The sequence below is a fragment of the Zonotrichia leucophrys genome, unplaced genomic scaffold (assembly GCF_028769735.1).
Source record: "Zonotrichia leucophrys gambelii isolate GWCS_2022_RI unplaced genomic scaffold, RI_Zleu_2.0 Scaffold_137_119922, whole genome shotgun sequence".
In the NCBI taxonomy this organism is placed as follows: domain Eukaryota; kingdom Metazoa; phylum Chordata; class Aves; order Passeriformes; family Passerellidae; genus Zonotrichia; species Zonotrichia leucophrys.
In genome coordinates, this window is record NW_026992342.1 from 85,170 (window position 1) to 104,958 (window position 19,789).

Sequence of the window (19,789 nt, forward strand, 5' to 3'; positions counted from 1 at the left end):
CTGCAGAGGAATGACTTTTGCATTTGATGGAGCTGTGCCTTCCCTTGGCTTTGTTGGCTGAAAAGATACAGAGAAGCACACACAGCTACCAACTCCTGGATTCCAGCAGTGTTCAGATGGAAATTCCAAGAGGAGGTAGGGTCAAGATGTGCGCTTGCCTTGTGGTCAGCCTTCAATACCCCTTGGTCTCCCTGGGCCCTTCCCCCAGGTGGGACTTGGGCTCATTTGGTCCCTCAGGAGCTGGGCTGGGGCTGCAGAGGTGGCTGTGGAGCATTGCCTGTGCTGTGCCAGGGACTGGCAGCCACTGCTGGGCTGGGATAGAGGCTCTGGGGGGATTGGGGTTCCAGGGCAGGGCAGGGCTGGACCTGCTTCTTCCTCCTCCCAACATGAAATGTTTCAGGCCAAGAATCTCCTCCTCTCCTCCTCCTCTCAGAGTAAGGCAATGTTGGAGTGGAAATCCCAAGTCAGGCTATGGCATCTGGATGAGAAGGAAAATTCTTTTCTGTAGGAAGGAAAGCATAGAGCCCCAGTGTTTGGAAGGCAAGTGAGAGCCTCACTAGACCAAGGCCAGCCAGACTTGACAGGAAAGTCAGATTTTGTCTGGGAGCAGTCTTTGGATTTAGGGAATTTTGGAGGTGAAAACACAATCTCGGCCATGGACACCTGGAGAAGCAGGACAGTCCTTTCCCATAGGAAGGAAAGCGCAGAGATTTCCCCAATGTTTTGGGGACAGATGGGAAGTGACCCTTGTGAAACCACTGCAGCCAGATTTGTACTGGCAATATTCCTATGGGAACAATCCCTGGATATAAGGAAATTCGGAGGAGAAATCCCAAATCTGACCATGGGTTCCTGGAGGAGAAGGAGAGTTCTTTTCCATAGGAAGGAAAGCATGGAGTCCCCCTGCTTCAGCAGCAGATGAGAAGAGATCCTCAACATGCCAGGGTCAGCTGGACCAGTCAGGTGGCCCCTGGGAGGCCAAACCAACCAGACCTGTTCTTTGTTCCTTTGGTTTTATGGGGCCCCACACTGTCACAATGGTGCCTTGGATCTATGAGGCCCCACAGTGCCATAATGGTGACTTGTTTCTATGGGGTCCAGCAGTGTCACAAGGGCTCCTTGATTACAAGAAGACCTGCAGTGTCACAATAGACCCTTGGTTCAATGGAGTCCCACAGTGTCACAATGGTCCCAATGATTCCATCAGGCCTTGCAGTGTCACAATGGTCTCCGTGGTTCCCCAGGTCCCACAATGTCATGTAACTCTTCTTTTCCATGAGCCTTGCAATGTCACAATGGACCTTTGGACCCTAGGGGTTTGCAGTGTCACAATGGTCTCTTTGGTTCCACAGTGTCACAATGGACCATTGATGACAGAAGGCCCCTCTGTGTCACCCTGGAGCTTTGGTTCCATGCAGCCCTGCAGTGTCACAATGAACCCTTGGTTCAATGGTGTTCCACAATGTCACCATGGCCTCGAGGTTCCGTGAAGCCCTGCAGTGTCACAATGGTCTCCTTTGGTGGCCCAGTGTCACAATGGACCACTGATGACACGAGGCCCTGCAATGTCACAATGGACCTTTGGTTCCATGCAGCCCTGCAGTGTCACAAAGGACGTCTGGTTTAGCAAGGCCCCACAGTATCACAATGGTGCTCTTGGTTTATGGGGACCCCTAGGGTCACAATGGTCTCACTGGTTCCATGAGGCCCTGCAGTGTCACAATGCTTTGCTTATTCCATGGAGCCTGATAGCGTCACAATGGTCTCCATGATCCCATGAGTCCCCTCAGAGTAACAATGATCTCCTTGGTTCCATGGTGCCCCCCCAGTGTCACAATGGCCCCTTGGCTCCATGAGGTTTGAAGTCTCTTAATGGTCTCTCCAAGGTTCCATGAGGCCTTGCAATGTCACAATGGACCTCTGGCTCCATGGGGTCTCACAGTGTAACAATGGCTCCTTGATTCCATGACACTTCAAAGTGTCACAAAAATCCCTGCACTACCTGGAGCCACACAGCGTCAGTACAGTCCTCCATGATTCCATGAGGCCCCACAGTGTCACAATGGTCCCTTGGTGTCACAGAGCCCCACAGTGTCACAATGGTCCCTTGGTCTCACAGGGTCCCACAGTGTCACAATGATCCCTTGGTTCCATGGGCCCTGTGCTGCTGCATTCCCCCCTCCCCTTCTCAGGCGGCCCTGCCAGCTGAGAAATGCTCCTTGGGGCTCGGCCTTGGCCAACAGCCCCTGGGCTCAGCTCCTCTGCAGCTCATCACAAACACTGTCTGCTCCAGGCACTGCTGCTGCCCAACCAGCTCCTGCTTTATGTAGGAGCAGCCCTTGGAACTGTTTTTGTTCCCTCAGTGGCACAGCATCCCTGTTCTCACACTGCCAAAGAAAGCTGTTGGTGCCAAGGGCAGCCAGGATGAACCATTGCTGGGACTGAAGCCCCTCTCTTGGGGCCCTGCAAACAGCGCTCCAAAAGGAGCCCTTGGAGCTCTCCTGGGCCAGCGACTCCCTCTGAGTGGGGCCTCTCCCAGCCGGGAACTCTCCCATTTGCTGCACTTGGGGATCCTGAACAATGACGGAGCCTGGGCCGATCCCCCCACTCCTCCAGGCTCAACCCTTTACCTACTGAGGAGATGCCAAAGGATCTGCAGTGAGCATTGCCTGCCCTCAGGGGAATTTCTCACAGGTGCTTGGCACTGACTCTTTGTGTCTGTGTGCACACAGGAGTGCCTGTGCTGGGGAAATGTGGCAGAAGATTGTGACAAGAAATGTGACAAGAACAGACTGTCCCTGTGTGCCAAAAGATCAGTCAATGGGGTAAATATCCAGCCTGGCTGGGCAAGGAGGTTTTGGAGGAACTTAGGAATAAAAAGAGGATGTATCAGCGTTGGAAAGAGGGTCAGGTCTCTAAGGAAGTGTTCAAAAAGGCTGCTAGAGCATGCAGACAAAAAAATAGGCAGGCCAAAGCTCAGTTTGAACTTAGAATGGTGATTTCTGTAAAGGATAATAAAAAATGATTTTACAAATACATTAATGCTACAAGGAAGGGTAAGACCAGCCATTGTTCTTTATGGGACAAAGGAGGGAACTTAGTATCTGCAGATGAGGAGGAGGCAGAAGTGCTTAATGCCTACTTTGCCTCAGTTTTTAGTGGGAAGATGACTCGCCCTCAAGACACCTGCCTGCCTGGGCTGGTTGATGGTGTCAGGGAGCAGAATGGTCCCCCCATTATCCAAGAAGAGGCAGTCATACAACTACTGAAATGCTTGGATATTCATAAATCTATGGGACCAGATGGGATCCACCCCAGGGTAATGAGAGAGCTGGCAAATGAGCTTGCAAAGCCACTCTCCATCATTTACTAACAGTCCTGGCTCACTGGTGAGGTTATGGATGACTGGAAGCTGGCCAATGTGATACCCATTCACAAAAAGGGTGCAAAGGAGGATCCTGGTAATTATAGACCAGTCAGCCTGACCTCACTACCTGGCAAAATAATGGAACAGTTTATATTAAGTGCCATCACACAGAATTTACAGGATGGCCAGGGTATCAGACCCAGCTAGCATGGGTTTAGGAGGGGTAGGTCATGTTTACCCAACCTGGTCACCTTTTATGACCAGGTAACCCGCCTAATGGATGCAGGGAAGGTTGCAGATGTTCTATATTTGTATTTCAGCAAGGCTTTTGACACTGTCTTCCATAGCATAGTCCTAGACAAGCTGGCAGCCCATGGCTTGGACAGGAGCACTCTTTGCTGGGTTAGGAACTGGCTGCTTGGCCGGGCCCAGTAAGTGGTGGTGAATGGTGCTGCATCCAGCTGGTGGCCAGTCACCAGTGGTGTCCCTCAGGGGTCTGTGCTGGGGCCAGTTCTGTTTAATGTTTTTATTGATGACATGGATGAGGGTTTAGAGTCTTTCATTAGCAAATTTGCAGATGACACTAAGCTGGGAGCGTGTGTTGATCAGTTAGAGGGAGGGAGGGCTTTGCAGAGGGATTTGGAACGGTTGGATGTATGGGCAGAATCTAATGGGATGAAGTTCAATAAGTCCAAGTGCCGAGTCCTGCACTTTGGCCACAATAACCCCCTGCAACGTTATAGGCTTGGGATGGTGGGGCTGGACAGTGCTCAGGTGGAAAGGGACCTTGGGGTGCTGGTTGACAGTCGGCTGAACATGAGCCAGCAGAGTGCCGTGGTGGCCAAGAAGGCCAATGGCATCCTGGCCAGTATCAGGAACAGTGTGGCCAGTGGGAGTAGGGAGGTCATTCTTCCCCTGTACTCGGCACTGGTGAGGCCACACCTTGAGTATTGCATCCAGTTCTGGGCCCCTCAGTTTAGGAGGGATGTTGAGATGCTTGAGCGTGTCCAAAGGAGAGCAACAAGGCTGGTGAGGGGCTTGGAGCACAAGCCGTATGAATAATGACTGAGGGAGATGGGGTTGTTCAGCCTGGAGAAAAGGAGACTCAGCGGTGATCTTATCACTCTCTTCAACTTCCTGAAGGGTGGCTGTGGTGAGCTGGGGGTCGGTCTCTTTCTCCGGGCAACAACAGACAGAACAAGAGGACACAGTCTCAAGTTGCGCCAAGAGAGATACAGGCTAGAATTAAGGAGGAAATTTTTCACAGAAAGAGTGGTAATACTGGAATCATCGACCCAGGGAGGTGGTGGAGTCACCATCCCTCGATGTGTTTAAGGGAAGACTGGATGTGGCACTTGATGCCATGCTCTAGTTTAAGTGTTAGAACATGGGTTGGACTCGATGATCTTCAAGGTCTCTTCCAAGCTAGAAATTCTGTCATTCTATGATTCATGGAACCAAGGATCCACTGTGACACTTCAGGGCCTTGGGGGACCAAGGGCCATTGTGACACTGCAGGGCCAAAGATCCAAGGGACTTTGTGACACCAAGGGGTCCTATGGAACCAAAGGGACATTGTGACACTGGAAGGCCCCATGGAACCATGGAGACCATTGGGGCACTCTGGGGAACTGTGCTGACAGCAAGTTGGGTGCGAGTTTAATCTGTTGGAGGGTAGGAGGGCTCTGCACAGGGCCCCGGACAGGCTGGATCCAGGGCCCAAATCCAACAAGGTGAGGTTTAACAAGACCAAGTGCTGGGTCCTGCACTTTGGCCACAACAACCACTGCAGCACTACAGGCTGGGGACAGAGTGGCTGGAGAGCGGCCAGGCAGAAAGGAACCTGCAGGGACTGATGGACAGCAGGCTGGACATGAGGCAGCAGTGTGCCCAGGTGGGCAAGAAGGCCAATGGCTCCTGGCCTGGATCAGGAATGGTGTGGCCAGCAGGGCAGGGATTCTTCCCCTGTGCTCAGCACTGCTTGGGCAGCACCTTTAGTGCTGTGTCCAGTTCTGGGCCCCCAGTTTAGGAAGGACATGGAGGGGCTGGAGTGTGTCCAGAGAAGGGCAACAAGGCTGGTGAGAGGTCTGGAGCACAAATCCTGTGAGGAGCGGGTGAGGGCCCTGGTAGATGTTCAAGTTCTCCAGCCCTTGCTGGCCCCAGGGGCTGATGGCATTTGTGCTCCCTCAGGTTCATGTCCCCACACCAACAGCATGGGGGTGCTCCCCCTGCTGTGTGCAATGCAAACAGGGGCTGCTGAGCCAGTGCTGCCGTGGGTGTGCCTGCAAGGATGGGGCACCTGTGTGAGCTGGGAGAGAGGCCAGGGCTGCAGAGGGGGGATGTTGTTGGCAGCTCCATCAGGACGCTCTGGGACGCTGTCCTGGGCTGTCCTGCGCAATGGGGATGGATCAGCCCCTGCTCTGCTGCTCCTTCCCGTCTGCCCCAGGGCCCTTGCAGAGCCCCAGCCATGCTGTTTGTCCCCAGCCTGCCCACGGCCAGCCTGGGGCTGCTGACAGGGATTTTCTGTGCTGAGCATTGGCCTGGGTGTGTTCTTGAGAGAGCCTGGGCAAGGAGCCTGGAGCCCCCAGGGCCTGGCCTGAGGCATCAGCGCTGCCCCAGCAGTGCCCATGGCTTGTCCCTGCTGCAGCCCCGGCACTGCCACCCCCAGGTGGCACAAGCATTTATATTTCTTTGTGGATGATATGAAAAATTAAAACAAGAGAGAAAAGACCCCAGAACCAAACAACATGAAACATCATATACAACTTTTACTATTAGTGAGTTGCAGAAATTGGCCAGCAGTTTAATGTTTCTGAAAGCCTCCAGTCATCAGCCTCCACACTGCAGCCTTGAGCTCCTGGTTCCTCAGGCTGTAGATGAGGGGGTTCAGGGCTGGAGGCACCACCGAGTAAAGAACTGACAGGCCCAGATCCAGGGATGGGGAGGACATGGAGGGAGGCTTCAAGTGAGCAAAGATAACCGTGCTGAGGAACAGAGAGACCACGGCCAGGTGAGGGAGGCAGGTGGAAAAGGCTTTGTGCCGTCCCTGCTCAGAGGGGATCCTCAGCACAGCCCTGAAAATCTGCACATAGGAGAAAATAATGAACACAAAACAACCCAATACCAAACAGGAACTAACAGCAATGAGCCCAAGTTCCCTGAGGTAGAATTTGGAGCAGGAGAGCTTGAGGATCTGTGGGATTTCACAGAAGAACTGGCCCAGGGAATTGCCGTGGCACAGGGGCAGGGAAAATGTATTGGCTGTGTGCATGAGAGCACTGAGAAAGGCACTGGCCCAGGCAGCTGCTGCCATATGGGCACAAGCTCTGCTGCCCAGGAGGGTCCTGTAGTGCAGGGGTTTGCAGATGGACACGTAGTGGTCATAGCACATGATGGTCAGGAGGGAAAGCTCTGATCCAAGGAAGAAATAAATCAGAAAGAGTTGTGTGGCACATCCTGCGAAGGAGATGTTCCTGGTGTCCCAGAGGGAATTGTGCATGGCTTTGGGGACAGTGGTGCAGATGGAGCCCAGGTCGCTGAGGGCCAGGTTGAGCAGGAAGAAGAACATGGGCGTGTGCAGGTGGTGGCCGCAGGCTACGGCGCTGATGATGAGGCCGTTGCCCAGGAGGGCAGCCAGGGAGATGCCCAGCAAGAGGCAGAAGTGCAGGAGCTGCAGCTGCCGCGTGTCTGCCAATGCCAGCAGGAGGAAGTGCCTGATGGAGCTGCTGTTGGACATTCCCTGTGTCTGTAAATTTCAACCTACAGAAGCAGGAAAGACAGGGAAATGGAGGGGAGATGTCTCTCAGAAAAATCAAAGCCCTTTCTCTTAGACCCTTTCCTGACACTAAACACCTTCTTCTGTCCATGTCTCAGAGATCTTCCTTCACCTTTTTTACTGGAGCCCTGGTTTCTGCTGGCCAATATTTTGTAAGGAGCTGTACCTTGACCTGCAGGACACCTGGGAGTGAGCCCTGACGCCCAGTCAGTGCAGGGGAATAGTGAGGGCCGGGGACAGTCCAGGTATTGAGACTTGGATAAAAAAGGGTCAGCTAAGGCAGAGGAGCTTCCTGGGTGAAGGGGTGGGGATGACAGAAGGTAGAACGAGAGATTCTGCTGCACCTGTGGAGAACAGATTGTCCAGCAAGGCAGGAGGGTTGTCCGAGGCTTAGTGCAGACTGAGGGGAGGTGCTCTGTCCAGGTGACCTTTTCCAGCTGCCCTGCACTTACACCTTTCTGAGATCCACTCCCGTGTTACCCTGGACAGCCAGGAGACACTGCTGAGAGCTGAGGGCTCCCTGGCACACAAAGTGGCTCCTGCCTTTCCCAGAGTCAGGAGAGTGGGCTCATTGCCAGCCTCCCAGGCTGCCCTGCCCAGAGCTGCCCGGGCACAGGGAGCTGGGACACCCCATTGCTGTGCTCAGCCTGCACAGGAGGAGCCCAAGGGCTGGGCCTGGCCCTGCAGCTGGAACTGCCATTGCAGAGAGCCCCTCAGCAATGCCAGCAGCACCTGGGCAAGGCAAGGAGAGAGAGAGAGCCAGGCCTGAGGAAAAGCCTTTCCCTGGCCAGCCCTGCCCAGCCCCTGCCAGGCAGCAGCAGGGCAGGACAGTGGCCCTCAGGCCCTGGTCAGCAGGGAATGGGCACATGGCTGCAGAGATGCCCTTCATCTCTGGGGCTGCTCTGCTGGCCCAGGAGGGACTGAGGGCCCTGAGCCCCCGGGCTGAGGGCTGTGCTGGCTGCGAGGGGACACAAGAGCTGTGCTGCTCAGGGCAGTGTCTGCCCTGCAGGGCAGGCCCGGCAGGTGCCACATCTGCCCTGCAGCAGGGCTTCCCTCAGCACTGCCTCCCTCCCTGCCTGCCCATGGCTCTGCTGCTGGAGCTGTCCCAGCCTGAGCTGCTCCTGTGGCCCCGGGCTCCTTCGCTGCCAGAGCTGCCAGAGCCCAGCCCAGCCCCTGGGCCAGCCCTGCCCTGCAGCTGCTGGGCCCTGCAGGGATTAAAGAACAGCTCTCCCAGCCCGGGCACCATGGAAAGGAGATGCTGCATGGATCTGGAGGCTGGGCAGGTGCAGGCACTTTCTGAGGTGTCCAGGAATCCTCAGGGTGATGGTTTAAGAGCCTCAGCCCCTGCTCTACCCTGCACAGTTAATTTTCTATTGCCACCAAGCTGAGCCAGGGAAAAGTTGGAGCACAGATTCAGGAAAGCAGAGACCCACGCAGGAAACTCCTGCCCTGAATGAGCTCATGACAAGTCCACTTTAGAAATGAGCTGGGCATGATCTGGAGCTCTGAGCAGCCCTGGCTGCAGCCCCAGCTTCAGCCCCTGCAGCCATTCCTGGCTGAAGGAGCCGTCCTGCCCTGTCCTTCGGACGGTGCCCAGGGCAGCACCACTCTGCAGCACATCCTCCTCCTCCTCCTCCTCCTCTTCCTGTGCTGACAGAGAAACTGGGAGAGTTCTCATGCCACATCCCCCAGGCTGTGGGGTGTACTGGCTTCAGGAGATCCCTCCAGGAGCACGGGGGACATTGCCCTGCACCCACACACTCACCATGCACAGGGCTGTGAAGATCTTTCCCCAAGTGAAGTCTCAGCTCAAAGTCTTCCCAATCCTGATTGCCTTCAGCCTGTCTCTGCCTGGCTCCTGTCCCCTCAGTGCCTGCAGGCAGAGCCCTCAGCCCTGCTGGGCTGGGAGAGGAGCTGGCCCTGGGAAGAGCTGTTCCTTTAAAGCTCAGAAGCACAGACACAGCACAAGGACTTTAATGAGCCTCTTGGGGATTTGGTGTTGTTTACATCAGACTCAGTCCCTAAGAGGGTGTTCAGAAAACTTCTGAAGAACTTAAATTTAAACTCCATAGTTTCTTGAAGTTTTAATGGGTCTCACTGAGGGACGACGATGTGATGGTGGTCACAAGGGTTTTCAGGATGAGAGAGAGACAAGAATGTTGACTCCATGATCAGAAGGCTTGATTTATTATTTTATTATATATATATATACTACATTATAACTGCACTAAAAAGTAATAGAAAGGAAAAGGTTTCTCGGAAGGCTAAGCTAAGAACAGAATCTAAAGGAATGAATAACAAAGATCTCTGTCTCGTCAGAGAGCAAGAGCAGCTCTGTCGTGAGTAGTCAGTAAATCCAAACATCCACAGGAGACCAATCACGGATCTGCCTGTTGCATTGCACAGCAGCAGATAACCATTGTTTACATCTTGTTACTGAACGGTCTCAGCTTCAGCAGGAAAAATCCTAATGAAAGGATTTTAATGAAAAGGTGTCTGCAACAGGACGAGACCAGCACGGGGCCCTGTCCCCGACATGGAGGAGGGGAGGGGTGCCGAGAGAGGTGCAGCCTGTGGAGCCGCATCACTGCAGAGCGGCACAAGGGAGCCTGGCACAGCCAAATCCACCCCGGGGGAACCATCGCCATCCCCTGTGTTGGACCTGTCCCTCAGCACACTGTCCCAGGGCATTAGGGAGAAAGCTCCACATCGCACAGAAACTCAAACTTCCCCTCGTCCATATCCGAGACAGAAGGGCTCCCCTGGGAACTCCAAGGGGTACAAGAACCAGACCCCCACCAAAGATACTCACACTTTTTCCACTGCACCAGCAGCGATCCCAAGTCTACAGTACAATCATCAAAGAGGGCCTCCATGCGGCGGACACCCACAAGAGACCACTCCTCCTTGGAGAACACCTTCACAGAGTCCGAAAAGAGCCCTTGCTCTCTGACCCACAAGAATAACCTCTCAAAACCATCCCAGGAAACGGAAATCTGTTTCCACTCCAGGACCCCTCTCCAGAGATCCAAAATGAGGGAATCCTCCTCGAAACCCACAGAGGTTGCTATCACCACCAGAACAGCAGGCAAAGCACCAAAGAGAGGGGGACAATAAAACCTCACCGGCAAACCGGACTCTGTGTCTCAGCCTAGGCTGCAGTACACCTCGGCAGTCACCAGATGTCACTAGAGGACACTAAAGAAGAGAAGCGCACACCGCTGTTCTCAAGGTGTAGGAAAAAGGGAAGTTTATTTTAAGACTCCAACATTTATAGTTTTCCAAAAGTGACAGCAGATTGGAAGGTCCAATGACACTGATCAAACCAACAGCCCATCAACTGTCTCCTCCTCCATAAAGGAATGCAAGACAATGAGTTATTTACAGAAAGTGTGTGAGAAAGTTCACTACAAGAATGTGGTCCTGGGTTGATCATATGATGCTTTTATCCCCAATCGTCTCATTCTGTTTATGTTGAATAATAAGTTTTGCACCTTTAAGAGTGTTCCAGAGAGTGAAAGAGAGGAGAGAAGAAGCATAGTTTGTTTTCAGCCACTGTACTCCACTCCTCCACATTCCTGCTCCTGACTGTGTTGTCTGCGGACAGACAGCAGGACAGAGATCTTCTTTTGCTTTTTTAGTTAGTGTTAGCCAGCTGAGGCAGAGAAGTTCCCTAGACTGTGGGTCTTTTTCCCTTTTCTTTGGACCTCTTGAAACCTGCTCTGGACTGAACACCCAGGAGAGCACCAGCAGCTGCAGCTGTGGCCCATCGGGCCAGGCCTGGCCTGAGACAATTCTATTACCAGAGGGACTGATCAGAGACTGAGTGAGCTGCAACCCGGGGATAGGGTTTTCTCAGTTTGTCATCTCTTTTAGAGTAGCAAGGAGTCTCATTGTTTGATATTGTTTTGATTTTATTGTTTAATAAACAGCTTTTTTTCCACTTTTCTCCAAATAATTATTTTTTCCTCCTGGGACCAGTTGGGGGGAGGGGCCAATTAGGTCTTTTTTTTTCCCACCAGAGCTCCTTTAGAAGATTCCTCCCCAAATTTGCTCTAAACCTAGACAAACACAGATATTGGTGCTAAACGTAGTGGGGGGGAAAAGTAGAAAAAAGCTCTTGTCCTGGTTTAGGGCAAATTTGGGGAAGAATCTTCAAAGGAGGGCCCCTCCAGAAGGCGAAATCCACACAGACCCTCCCCCCCAACCGGTTCGGGAAAAAATTCCTCGGAGAGAGGCGGAAAGAACCTATTTATTTGACTGGCCCCGCACCCCCCAGCACACAAAATGAACAATACCCGATGACACCGCTTTGAGAAAGATGGCAAAATCAGAAAGTCTCTTTCGGGGGGGTGGTTGCTCTGTTCTCAGTCCCTCCGGCGCTGGGCCAGCTGCTGCAGCCGAACCTTCGGTGTTCCCGGGTCCCAGTCCGGAGCAGGTTCGAGATGGTCACAGGAACAGGAGAGGAGAAACAGTCCAGGAAGCAATGTGGACTGTTTAGCTAGAACTAGCTAATAAGCAGAGGCAGAAAGCAGAGCAGAAGCAAGAGCAGAAAAAGAGAACAAGCAAAAGCAGCAAGCTGAAGCTGGAAGTGAAAAAACAGCCCTATGTACCGCTTGTCTCTGTGTCCCTGATAAGAGAAACCCAAACAAAACTTCCACTCTTCAGAGCCGGTCTTAAAGGCACAGAACAGATGAATGGGGATATACAAGCATCATAACGTCACCCCAGGACATTCCACCCCTTATCCCCATATCATTCTTACCCCACAATCAGATCTCCCTGAGGTACACATCGTGTTGTTCCATCTCTTTGCATTATCCACCACGTGCAACCTGGTCCTTGAGCAAGACAACCCCACGAATGGGTTTGTCTGTACTCGAGGCAGAATTGATCCACACAGTCTTCCCTAACAAACCTCTGATATGTACCACTGGGACTTTGTCCCCTTCTATTACATTCAGGGACTCAGACTGGGCAGGACCTGCTCGGTTGGTGGAACCTCGGGTGTTAACTAACCAGGTGGCTTTTGCCAGATGCTGCTCCCAATTCTTGAAAGATCCCCCACCCAAAGCTTTCAACTGGGTTTTAAGTAGTCCATTGTACCTCTCCACCTTTCCTGCAGCTGGTGCATGGTAGGGGATATGGTACACCCACTCAATGCCATGTTCCCTAGCCCAGGTGTTGATAAGGCTGTTCTTGAAATGAGTCCCATTGTCTGACTCGATCCTCTCAGGGGTGCCATGTCTCCACAGAACTTGCTTTTCCAGGCCCAGGATGGTGTTCCAGGCCGCAGCATGAGAAACAGAGTAGGTTTCCAACCATCCAGTGGTGGCTTCCACCATGGTCAGCACGAAGCGCTTGCCCTGGCGTGTCTGGGGCAGTGTGATGTAGTGAATCTGCCAGGCCTCCCTATGCTTGTACTTGGACCACCACCCTCCGTACCACAGGGGCTTCACTCGCTTGGCCTGCTTGATGGCAGCACACGTCTCACAGTCATGGATAACCTGAGAAATACTGTCCATGGTTAGATCCACCCCTCGGTCTTGTGCCCACTTATAGGTGGCATCTCTGCCCTGGTGGCCTGAGGCATCATGGGCCCATCGAGCTAGGAATAACTCTCCCTTATGTTCCCAATCTAGGGCTATTTTGGACACCCCTATCTTTGCAGCTTTGTCTACCTGCTCATTGTTTTGGTGCTCCTCGGTGGCCCTACTCTTGGGTACATGGGCATCTACATGGCGGACTTTCACAGGTAGCCTCCCTACCCTGGCAGCAATGTTTTTCCACTCACCAGCAGCCCAAATTGGTTTCCCTCTACGTTGCCAGTTAGCCTTTTTCCACCTGTCCAGCCATCCCCACAGAGCATTGGCTACCATCCATGAATCAGTGTAGAGGTAGCCTTGGCCACTTCGCTCTCTCAGCAATGTCTAGGGCCAGTTGAACAGCTTTGAGTTCAGCAAGTTGACTTGATCCACCTTCTCTTTCGGTAGCTTGTGCAACCTATCAGGTGGGGCTCCATACGGCTGCTTTCCACTTCTGGTTCATCCCTACAATGCGACAGGAACCGTCAGTGAAAAGAGCGTAGCGTGTTTCCTCTGGGGGCAGTTGGTTATAGGGAGGAGCCTCTTCAGCCCGTGTCACTGGTTCTTGTTCCTCTTCATCTGTGACACCAAAATTCTCACCTTCGGGCCAATTTGTAATGACCTCCAAAATCCCAGGGCGATTCAGTTTACCTATACGGGCGCGCTGAGTGATGAGAGCAATCCACTTGCTCCATGTAGCACTGGTGGCATGGTGAGTGGAAGGAACCTTGCCTTTGAACATCCACCCCAGCACCGGTAGTCGGGGTGCCAGGAGGAGTTGTGCTTCAGTGCCTATTACCTCTGAGGCAGCCTGGACTCCTTCATAGGCAGCCAGGATTTCTTTCTCTGTTGGAGTGTAGTTGGCTTCAGACCCTCTGTAGCTTCGACTCCAAAATCCCAGTGGTCGACCCTGAGTCTCCTCAGGCACCTTCTGCCAAAGGCTCCAGGACAAGCCATGGTTCCCGGCTGCAGAGTAGAGCACATTCTTCACCTCTGGTCCTGTCCTGACTGGGCCAAGGGCTACTGCATGAGCAATCTCCTGCTTGATCTGGACAAAGGCTTGTTGCTGCTCAGGGCCCCACTGAAAAGTGTTCTTCTTACGGGTGACCAGGTAGAGAGGGCTCACAATCTGACTGTACTCAGGAATATGCATCCTCCAAAAACCTATTGCACCCAAGAAAGCTTGTGTCTCTTTCTTATTGGTGGGTGGAGACATTGCTGTGATCTTGTTGATGACATCTGTAGGAATCTGATGCCGTCCATCTTGCCACTTCACTCCCAGGAATTGAATCTCACGAGCTGGTCCCTTTACTTTGCTCTTTTTAATGGTGAAAGCAGCTCCCAGGAGGATTTGGATAATTTCCTTCCCTTTCTTGAACACTTCCGCAGCTGTGTTCCCCCACACAATGATGTCATCAATATACTGCAGATGTTCTGGAGCCTCACCCTTTTCCAGTGCAGCCTGGATCAGTCCATGGCAGATGGTGGGGCTGTGCTTCCACCCCTGGGGCAGTCGGTTCCAGGTGTACTGCACTCCCCTCCATGTGAAAGCAAACTGAGGCCTGCATTCTGCTGCCAGAGGAATGGAGAAAAATGCATTGGCAATGTCTATAGTGGCGTACCACCTTGTTGCCTTGGACTCAAGCTCGTACTGGCGCTCTAATATGTCTGGCACAGCAGCACTCAGTGGTGGAGTCACTTCATTCAATGCACGGTAGTTCACTGTCAATCTCCATTCTCCTTCAGATTTTCCCACAGGCCAAATGGGGCTGTTGAAGGGTGAGTGGGTCTTGCTGACCACTCCTTGGCTCTCCAGCTCTTGGATCATCTTATGGATGGGGATCACAGCATCTCGAGTGGTCCTATACTGTCGTCGATGCACTATGGAAGTGGCAATTGTCACTCGTTGCTCTTCTCCCATCAGGCATCCTACTGCAGATGGATTCTCAGACAACCCAGGCAAGGTGTTCAATTGCTGGAGGCCCTCTGTCTCTACAGCAGCTATTCCAAACACCCATCTGAGTCCTTTTGGGTCTTTGAAGTACCCACTTCGAAGGTAGTCTATGCCCAAAATACATGGGGCCTCTGGGCCAGTCACAATAGGATGCTTCTTCCACTCATTTCCCGTTAGGCTCACATCAGCTTCCACCAAAGTGAAATCCTGGGATCCCCCTGTCACACCAGCAATAGAAACAGACTCTGTCCCCACATGTCTTGATGGGATTAATGTGCATTGCGCACCAGTATCGACCAGAGCTTTGTACTCTTGTGGTTCCGATGTGCCAGGCCAACGAATCTACACAGACCAGAAGAAACGATTTTCCCTGGCCTCTACCTGGCTAGAGGCAGGGTCCCTCTAAGCCTGGTTATCCTTCTTTCCCTGGGCATATGTTTTGGATGTTCCTTCGAGGGGATCAGACATGTCATCATCATCATACCTGGCCGTTCGGCTACGGGCAACTGGAGCTGTTTTCCTCCTGGTGGCTTCCTTCAGTTCACGCACCTATTGTGCCAGAACAGCAGTAGGTTTCCTATCCCACCTTCTCATGTTTTCCCCACAATCACGCAGGTAAAACCACAGCTCAGCTCGTGGGGTGTATCTTCTCTCACCATCTGAGAAACCTCTGCCTTGGATACCGGAACCTCGGATCTGTACTGCTGAAATTTGGAGAAGGTCTTCTTTAATCTCCTCTCTAAGCTTCTTATGGTTCTCTTCTATCTTATCCTCTAAGTTCTGCAGACGTGTTTCTACTGCTGCAATTCTGGCATGTGTCGGGCCATGTACAGCATCAGCATATGCTCGGAGCTTCCTTGCCATGTCAAGCACAGTCTCACCCCTCTCATCCCTCTTCATGATGGCTAAGGCAGAGGCATATTCTTGTGGCCCGAGTCGTACGAGTTTTCGCCACATCACAGACGTGCATGGTACTAAGTCTGGGTTCCTAGTTGTTACATCATCTGAGAAGATAATCTCTGCCACGGCCATTTCTCTCAGGCGTTGGATCCCTTGCTCTATGGTCTTCCACTGAGTTTGCTGCATATAGAGATCGTCTGCACACAGGTATCTTTCTGCTACACTTCTTAGGACTCGTTCCCAGAGGCTCTGAGAGTTAGCCCCCGTCATCATTCCTTGGTCTATGACAGAATCCTGTTACAGGGATCCCAAATGCCTAAATCCAGTGCCATCCAAAACTGTAGCTTCGCCTGCAGCATCCCAGAGACGGACCAGCCAACTAATTATGGATTCATCAGACCTTCGAGTGTAATCCTTCCTTAAGCCACGAAGGTCCTTCAGGGAAAAGGACTCAATATTGGCATCTGATCTTGCACCTGCTGCTTTGACTCCTGATTTTATGTCAGGAGGCATCGAGGTTCCTTCTCCTTCATCATCATCATCATCCTCATCATCCACTGGTCGATTGGTCTTGGCTGTGCATTTCCCACTTCTAGTGCTGGTAGCAACAGCCATGGGTTTAGCTGCTGGCTTCGAGCCTGGAGTGTTAGCTGCAGCCTGAGTCACCGGGACAGTTGCTGATTTATCTCCCTGCCCCCCTGCCTCTGTCTGCTGCCCTAGAGTATCTAGCAGTGTGCGATAAGCATATGCCAGGGCCCAGCTCACTGCAATGACCTTCCTCTCCTTAGGCTCATCCTGGTACTTCTCTTTCAGATATCTCCCCACCTCAGCTGGGTTCTGAATTTGCTCATGGGGAAAATCCCAGACTATATGGTCAGAGAATTCCTTCAGGATTTGGCCCATATCCTCCCATTTCCCACACCACTTAGGATTTTCCACACCGGGGTCTACTCCTGAGTCAGGGGTCTCATCAGCCCGTCTAGAAATCTCAGCCCTCAGTCTCGAGAAGCCGCAGGCTGTATAGAGGAAGGTTACCAGATTGAATGCGAGAAAGATGGTTTCTTTACCATCATAACTAGTGAATATCCTTCACTAGTGATGCAACTGATTCATAGGAGAAGGAAAGCAGAGGCTGAAAAACCTCATTCCCTCCTGCTCCTCCTGCAACAAACTGGATGCATAACCATAGCCATGAACCATTCATACCTGGAGCAGACCCCAGCATGTTTATAAACTTCTTGCACACTATTGCCACCAAACCCAGCAGGATAGCTACTCTGGTCACTGCCCCTCTGATGTAAAAACTACGTATTAGGGGCAATACTAAAGCTCTTTCTGGATAAGAAAATAAACCTAGGGACCAGAGAGGTATTAAAATCTCAAAAAACCGTAGGGACCAGAAATGCATGCAAACCTTCACATAAATAGACATTATGAATCCAAAAAGCATGGCTATTAGCTGATTTAGACGAACACAGAGTAATAGCAGCCAAAATGCAGTCAAAACAGGGTTTTTCCACTCTCTCTCGAGCCCCACATTTGGGCGCCAATATTTTTACCTGGTTTAGGGCAAATTTGTTAAAGAATCTGCAAAGGAGGGCCCCTCCAGAAAGCAAAACCCACACGGCCCCTCCCCCAACCGGTTCGGGAAAAAATTCCTCGGAGAGAGGTGGAAAGAACCTATTTATTTGACTGGCCCCGCACCCCCAGCACACAAAATGAACAATACCCAATGACACCGCTCTGAGAAAGATAGCAAAATCAGAAAGTCTCTTTCGGGGGGGTGGTTGCTCTGTTCTCAGTCCCTCTGGCGCTGGGCCAGCCGCTGCAGCCGAACCTTCGGTGTTCCCGGGTCCCAGTCCGGAGCAGGTTCGAGATGGTCACAGGAACAGGAGAGGAGAAACAGTCCAGGAAGGGATGTGGACTGTTTAGCTAGAACTAGCTAATAAGCAGAGGCAGAAAGCAGAGCAGAAGCAAGAGCAGAAAAAGAGAGCAAACAAAAAGCAGCAAGCAAAAGCAGCAAGCCCAAGCTGGAAGTAAAAAAAAACAGCTCTGTGTACCGCTTGTCTCTGTGTCCTGATAAGAGAAACCCAAACAAAACTTCCACTCTTCAGAGCCGGTCTTAAAGGCACAGAACAGATGAATGGGGATATATAAGCATCATAACGTCACCCCAGGACACCAACCCAACCAACCCAACCCAACCAACCCAACCCAACCCAACCAACCCAACCAACCCAACCAACCCAACCAACCCAACCAACCCAACCCAACCCAACCCAACCAACCCAACCAACCCAACCCAACCCAACCAACCCAACCCAACCCAACCCAACCAACCCAACCAACCCAACCCAACCAACCCAACCCAACCAACCCAACCCAACCCAACCCAACCAACCCAACCCAACCAACCCAACCCAACCCAACCCAACCAACCCAACCAACCCAACCCAACCCAACCCAACCAACCAACCCAACATCGGCACCTAGGGGACACCATGGGGACATCATTGGGACAGCCACATCATCAAGGACATCGACACCTAGGGGACCTGTGGTGGCATCTGGAGGGACGTGGAGATGGTCGCCACCATGATCTTGTTCAGATGGGACATCAGGGGACACTTGGTGGTATCTGGAGGGATGTGGGCACGGTGGCCACCATGATGTTGTAGAGCTGGGGACATCTGGGGACATGAGGGCACACATGGTGGTGGCATCTGGAGGGACGTGGGGATGGTGGCCACCATGATGTTGTGGAGATGGGGACATTCTGGGGACGCCGTGGGGACGTTGCTGCCACCACGGCCTTGTGCAGCTGCCGGGACCTGGGGATGTCCCCTGGGCTCGGTCACCTGAGGGACGCGGGGACATCGGGGACCGGGCACAGCCAGCGGGGACCTGGGGCCACCCTCACCCCGTGTCCCCACGGCCACCAACCCCTGCCCCGATGTCCCCACGGCCACCAACTACTGACCCGATGTCCCCAAGGCCACCATGTCCACAATGTCCCCAGAGCCACCCTCACCCGATGTCCCCAGAGCCACCATGGACCCGATGTCCCCAAGGCCACTGTCACCTTGATGTCCCCAAGGCCATCACTGACCCGATGTCTCCAATGCCACTGTCACCTTGATGTCCCCTCCTGGTGCCACCATCTCCCCGATGTCCCCAAGGCCACCACTGACCAAATGTCCCCAAGGCCACCATCATTCAATGTCCCATCCTGCTGCCACCATCGTCCTGATGTTCCCAAGGCCACCGCCAATCAATGTCCCCAAGGCCTTGTGTCCCCTCCTGGTGTCACCAATGCCCTGATGTCCCCAAGGCCACCACTGACCCACTGTCCCCAAAGCCACTGTCACCTCAGTGTCCCCTCCTGGTGCCACCATCATCCCAATGTCCCCAAGGCCACCACCAATCAATGTCCCCTGCTGGTGCCACCATCTCCCCGATGTCCCCAAGGCCACCATCACCTCAATGTCCCCACAGTCGCTGTCACCCCGATGTCACCCTTGGCTTTGTGTCCCTTTCTGGTGCCACCATCACTCAATGTCCCCAAGGCCACCGCTGACCCAATGTCCCCTCCTGGTGTCACCAATGCCTAATTGTCCCCAAAGGCCACCACCAATCAATGTCCCCAATGGCCTGATGTCACCTTCTGGTGCCACCATCACCCCATTGTCCCCAAGGCCACCATTGTCACCTCAGTGTCACCTCTGGTCTCACGTCCTCTTCTGGTGCCACCATCGCCCAGTGTCCCCAAGGCCACCATCACCCTGATGTCCCCAAGGCCACCACTGACCCAATGTCCCCAATGTCCCCAAGGCCTTGTGTCCCCTCCTGGTGCCACCATCACCCCGATGTCCCCAAGGCCACCAACACTCAATGTCCCCAATGGCCTGATGTCCCCTCCTGGTGTCACCAATGCCCCAATGTCCCCAATGTCCCCAGTGACCCAATGTCCCCTCCTGGTGCCACCAATGTCCTGATGTCCCCAAGGCCACCATTGTCACTTCAGTGTCACCTCTGGTCTCAGGTCCTCTTCTGGTGCCACCATCGCCCAATGTCCCCAAGGCCACCACTGCCCCGATGTCCCCTCCCGGTGCCACCGCTGTCCCCGTGTCCCCTCCCCAAGTGACCAAAATCCGATTTTTTCATCCATTTTTATTCATTGCCTTTGTTGGGGACATTTTGGGGACATC

The 19,789-nt window shown here is 53.0% G+C and overlaps 1 protein-coding gene across 1 annotated transcript; it reads right to left on the reverse strand.

The window, feature by feature from the left end:
* Nucleotides 1-6,170: 6,170 nt before the first annotated feature.
* Nucleotides 6,171-18,742, reverse strand: LOC135460969 (olfactory receptor 14I1-like). The gene is made up of 5 exons (XM_064737950.1): nt 18,691-18,742; nt 13,167-13,192; nt 12,405-12,610; nt 9,955-10,091; nt 6,171-7,054 (listed from the first exon to the last, which is right to left on the reverse strand). Exons 1-5 carry the CDS (start codon nt 18,740-18,742, stop codon nt 6,171-6,173), a joined length of 1,305 nt encoding a protein of 434 aa, XP_064594020.1.
* Between the last annotated feature and the right edge of the window lie 1,047 nt (nt 18,743-19,789).

Excerpts from the sequence above, each read along its gene's own strand:
- LOC135460969 (XM_064737950.1), bottom strand. The coding sequence starts at position 18,742 with ATGGTGGCACCAGGAGGGGACATCAAGGTGACAGTGGCATTGGAGACA. Across the intron at positions 13,193-18,690 it reads AGTGGCATTGGAGACATCGG|GGATGAACCAGAAGTGGAAA; the intron begins GTCAGTGATGGC and ends GTCGCATTGTAG. Across the intron at positions 10,092-12,404 it reads ACCATCCTGGGCCTGGAAAA|AGAGCAAGGGCTCTTTTCGG; the intron begins GCAAGTTCTGTG and ends CTTGTGGGTCAG.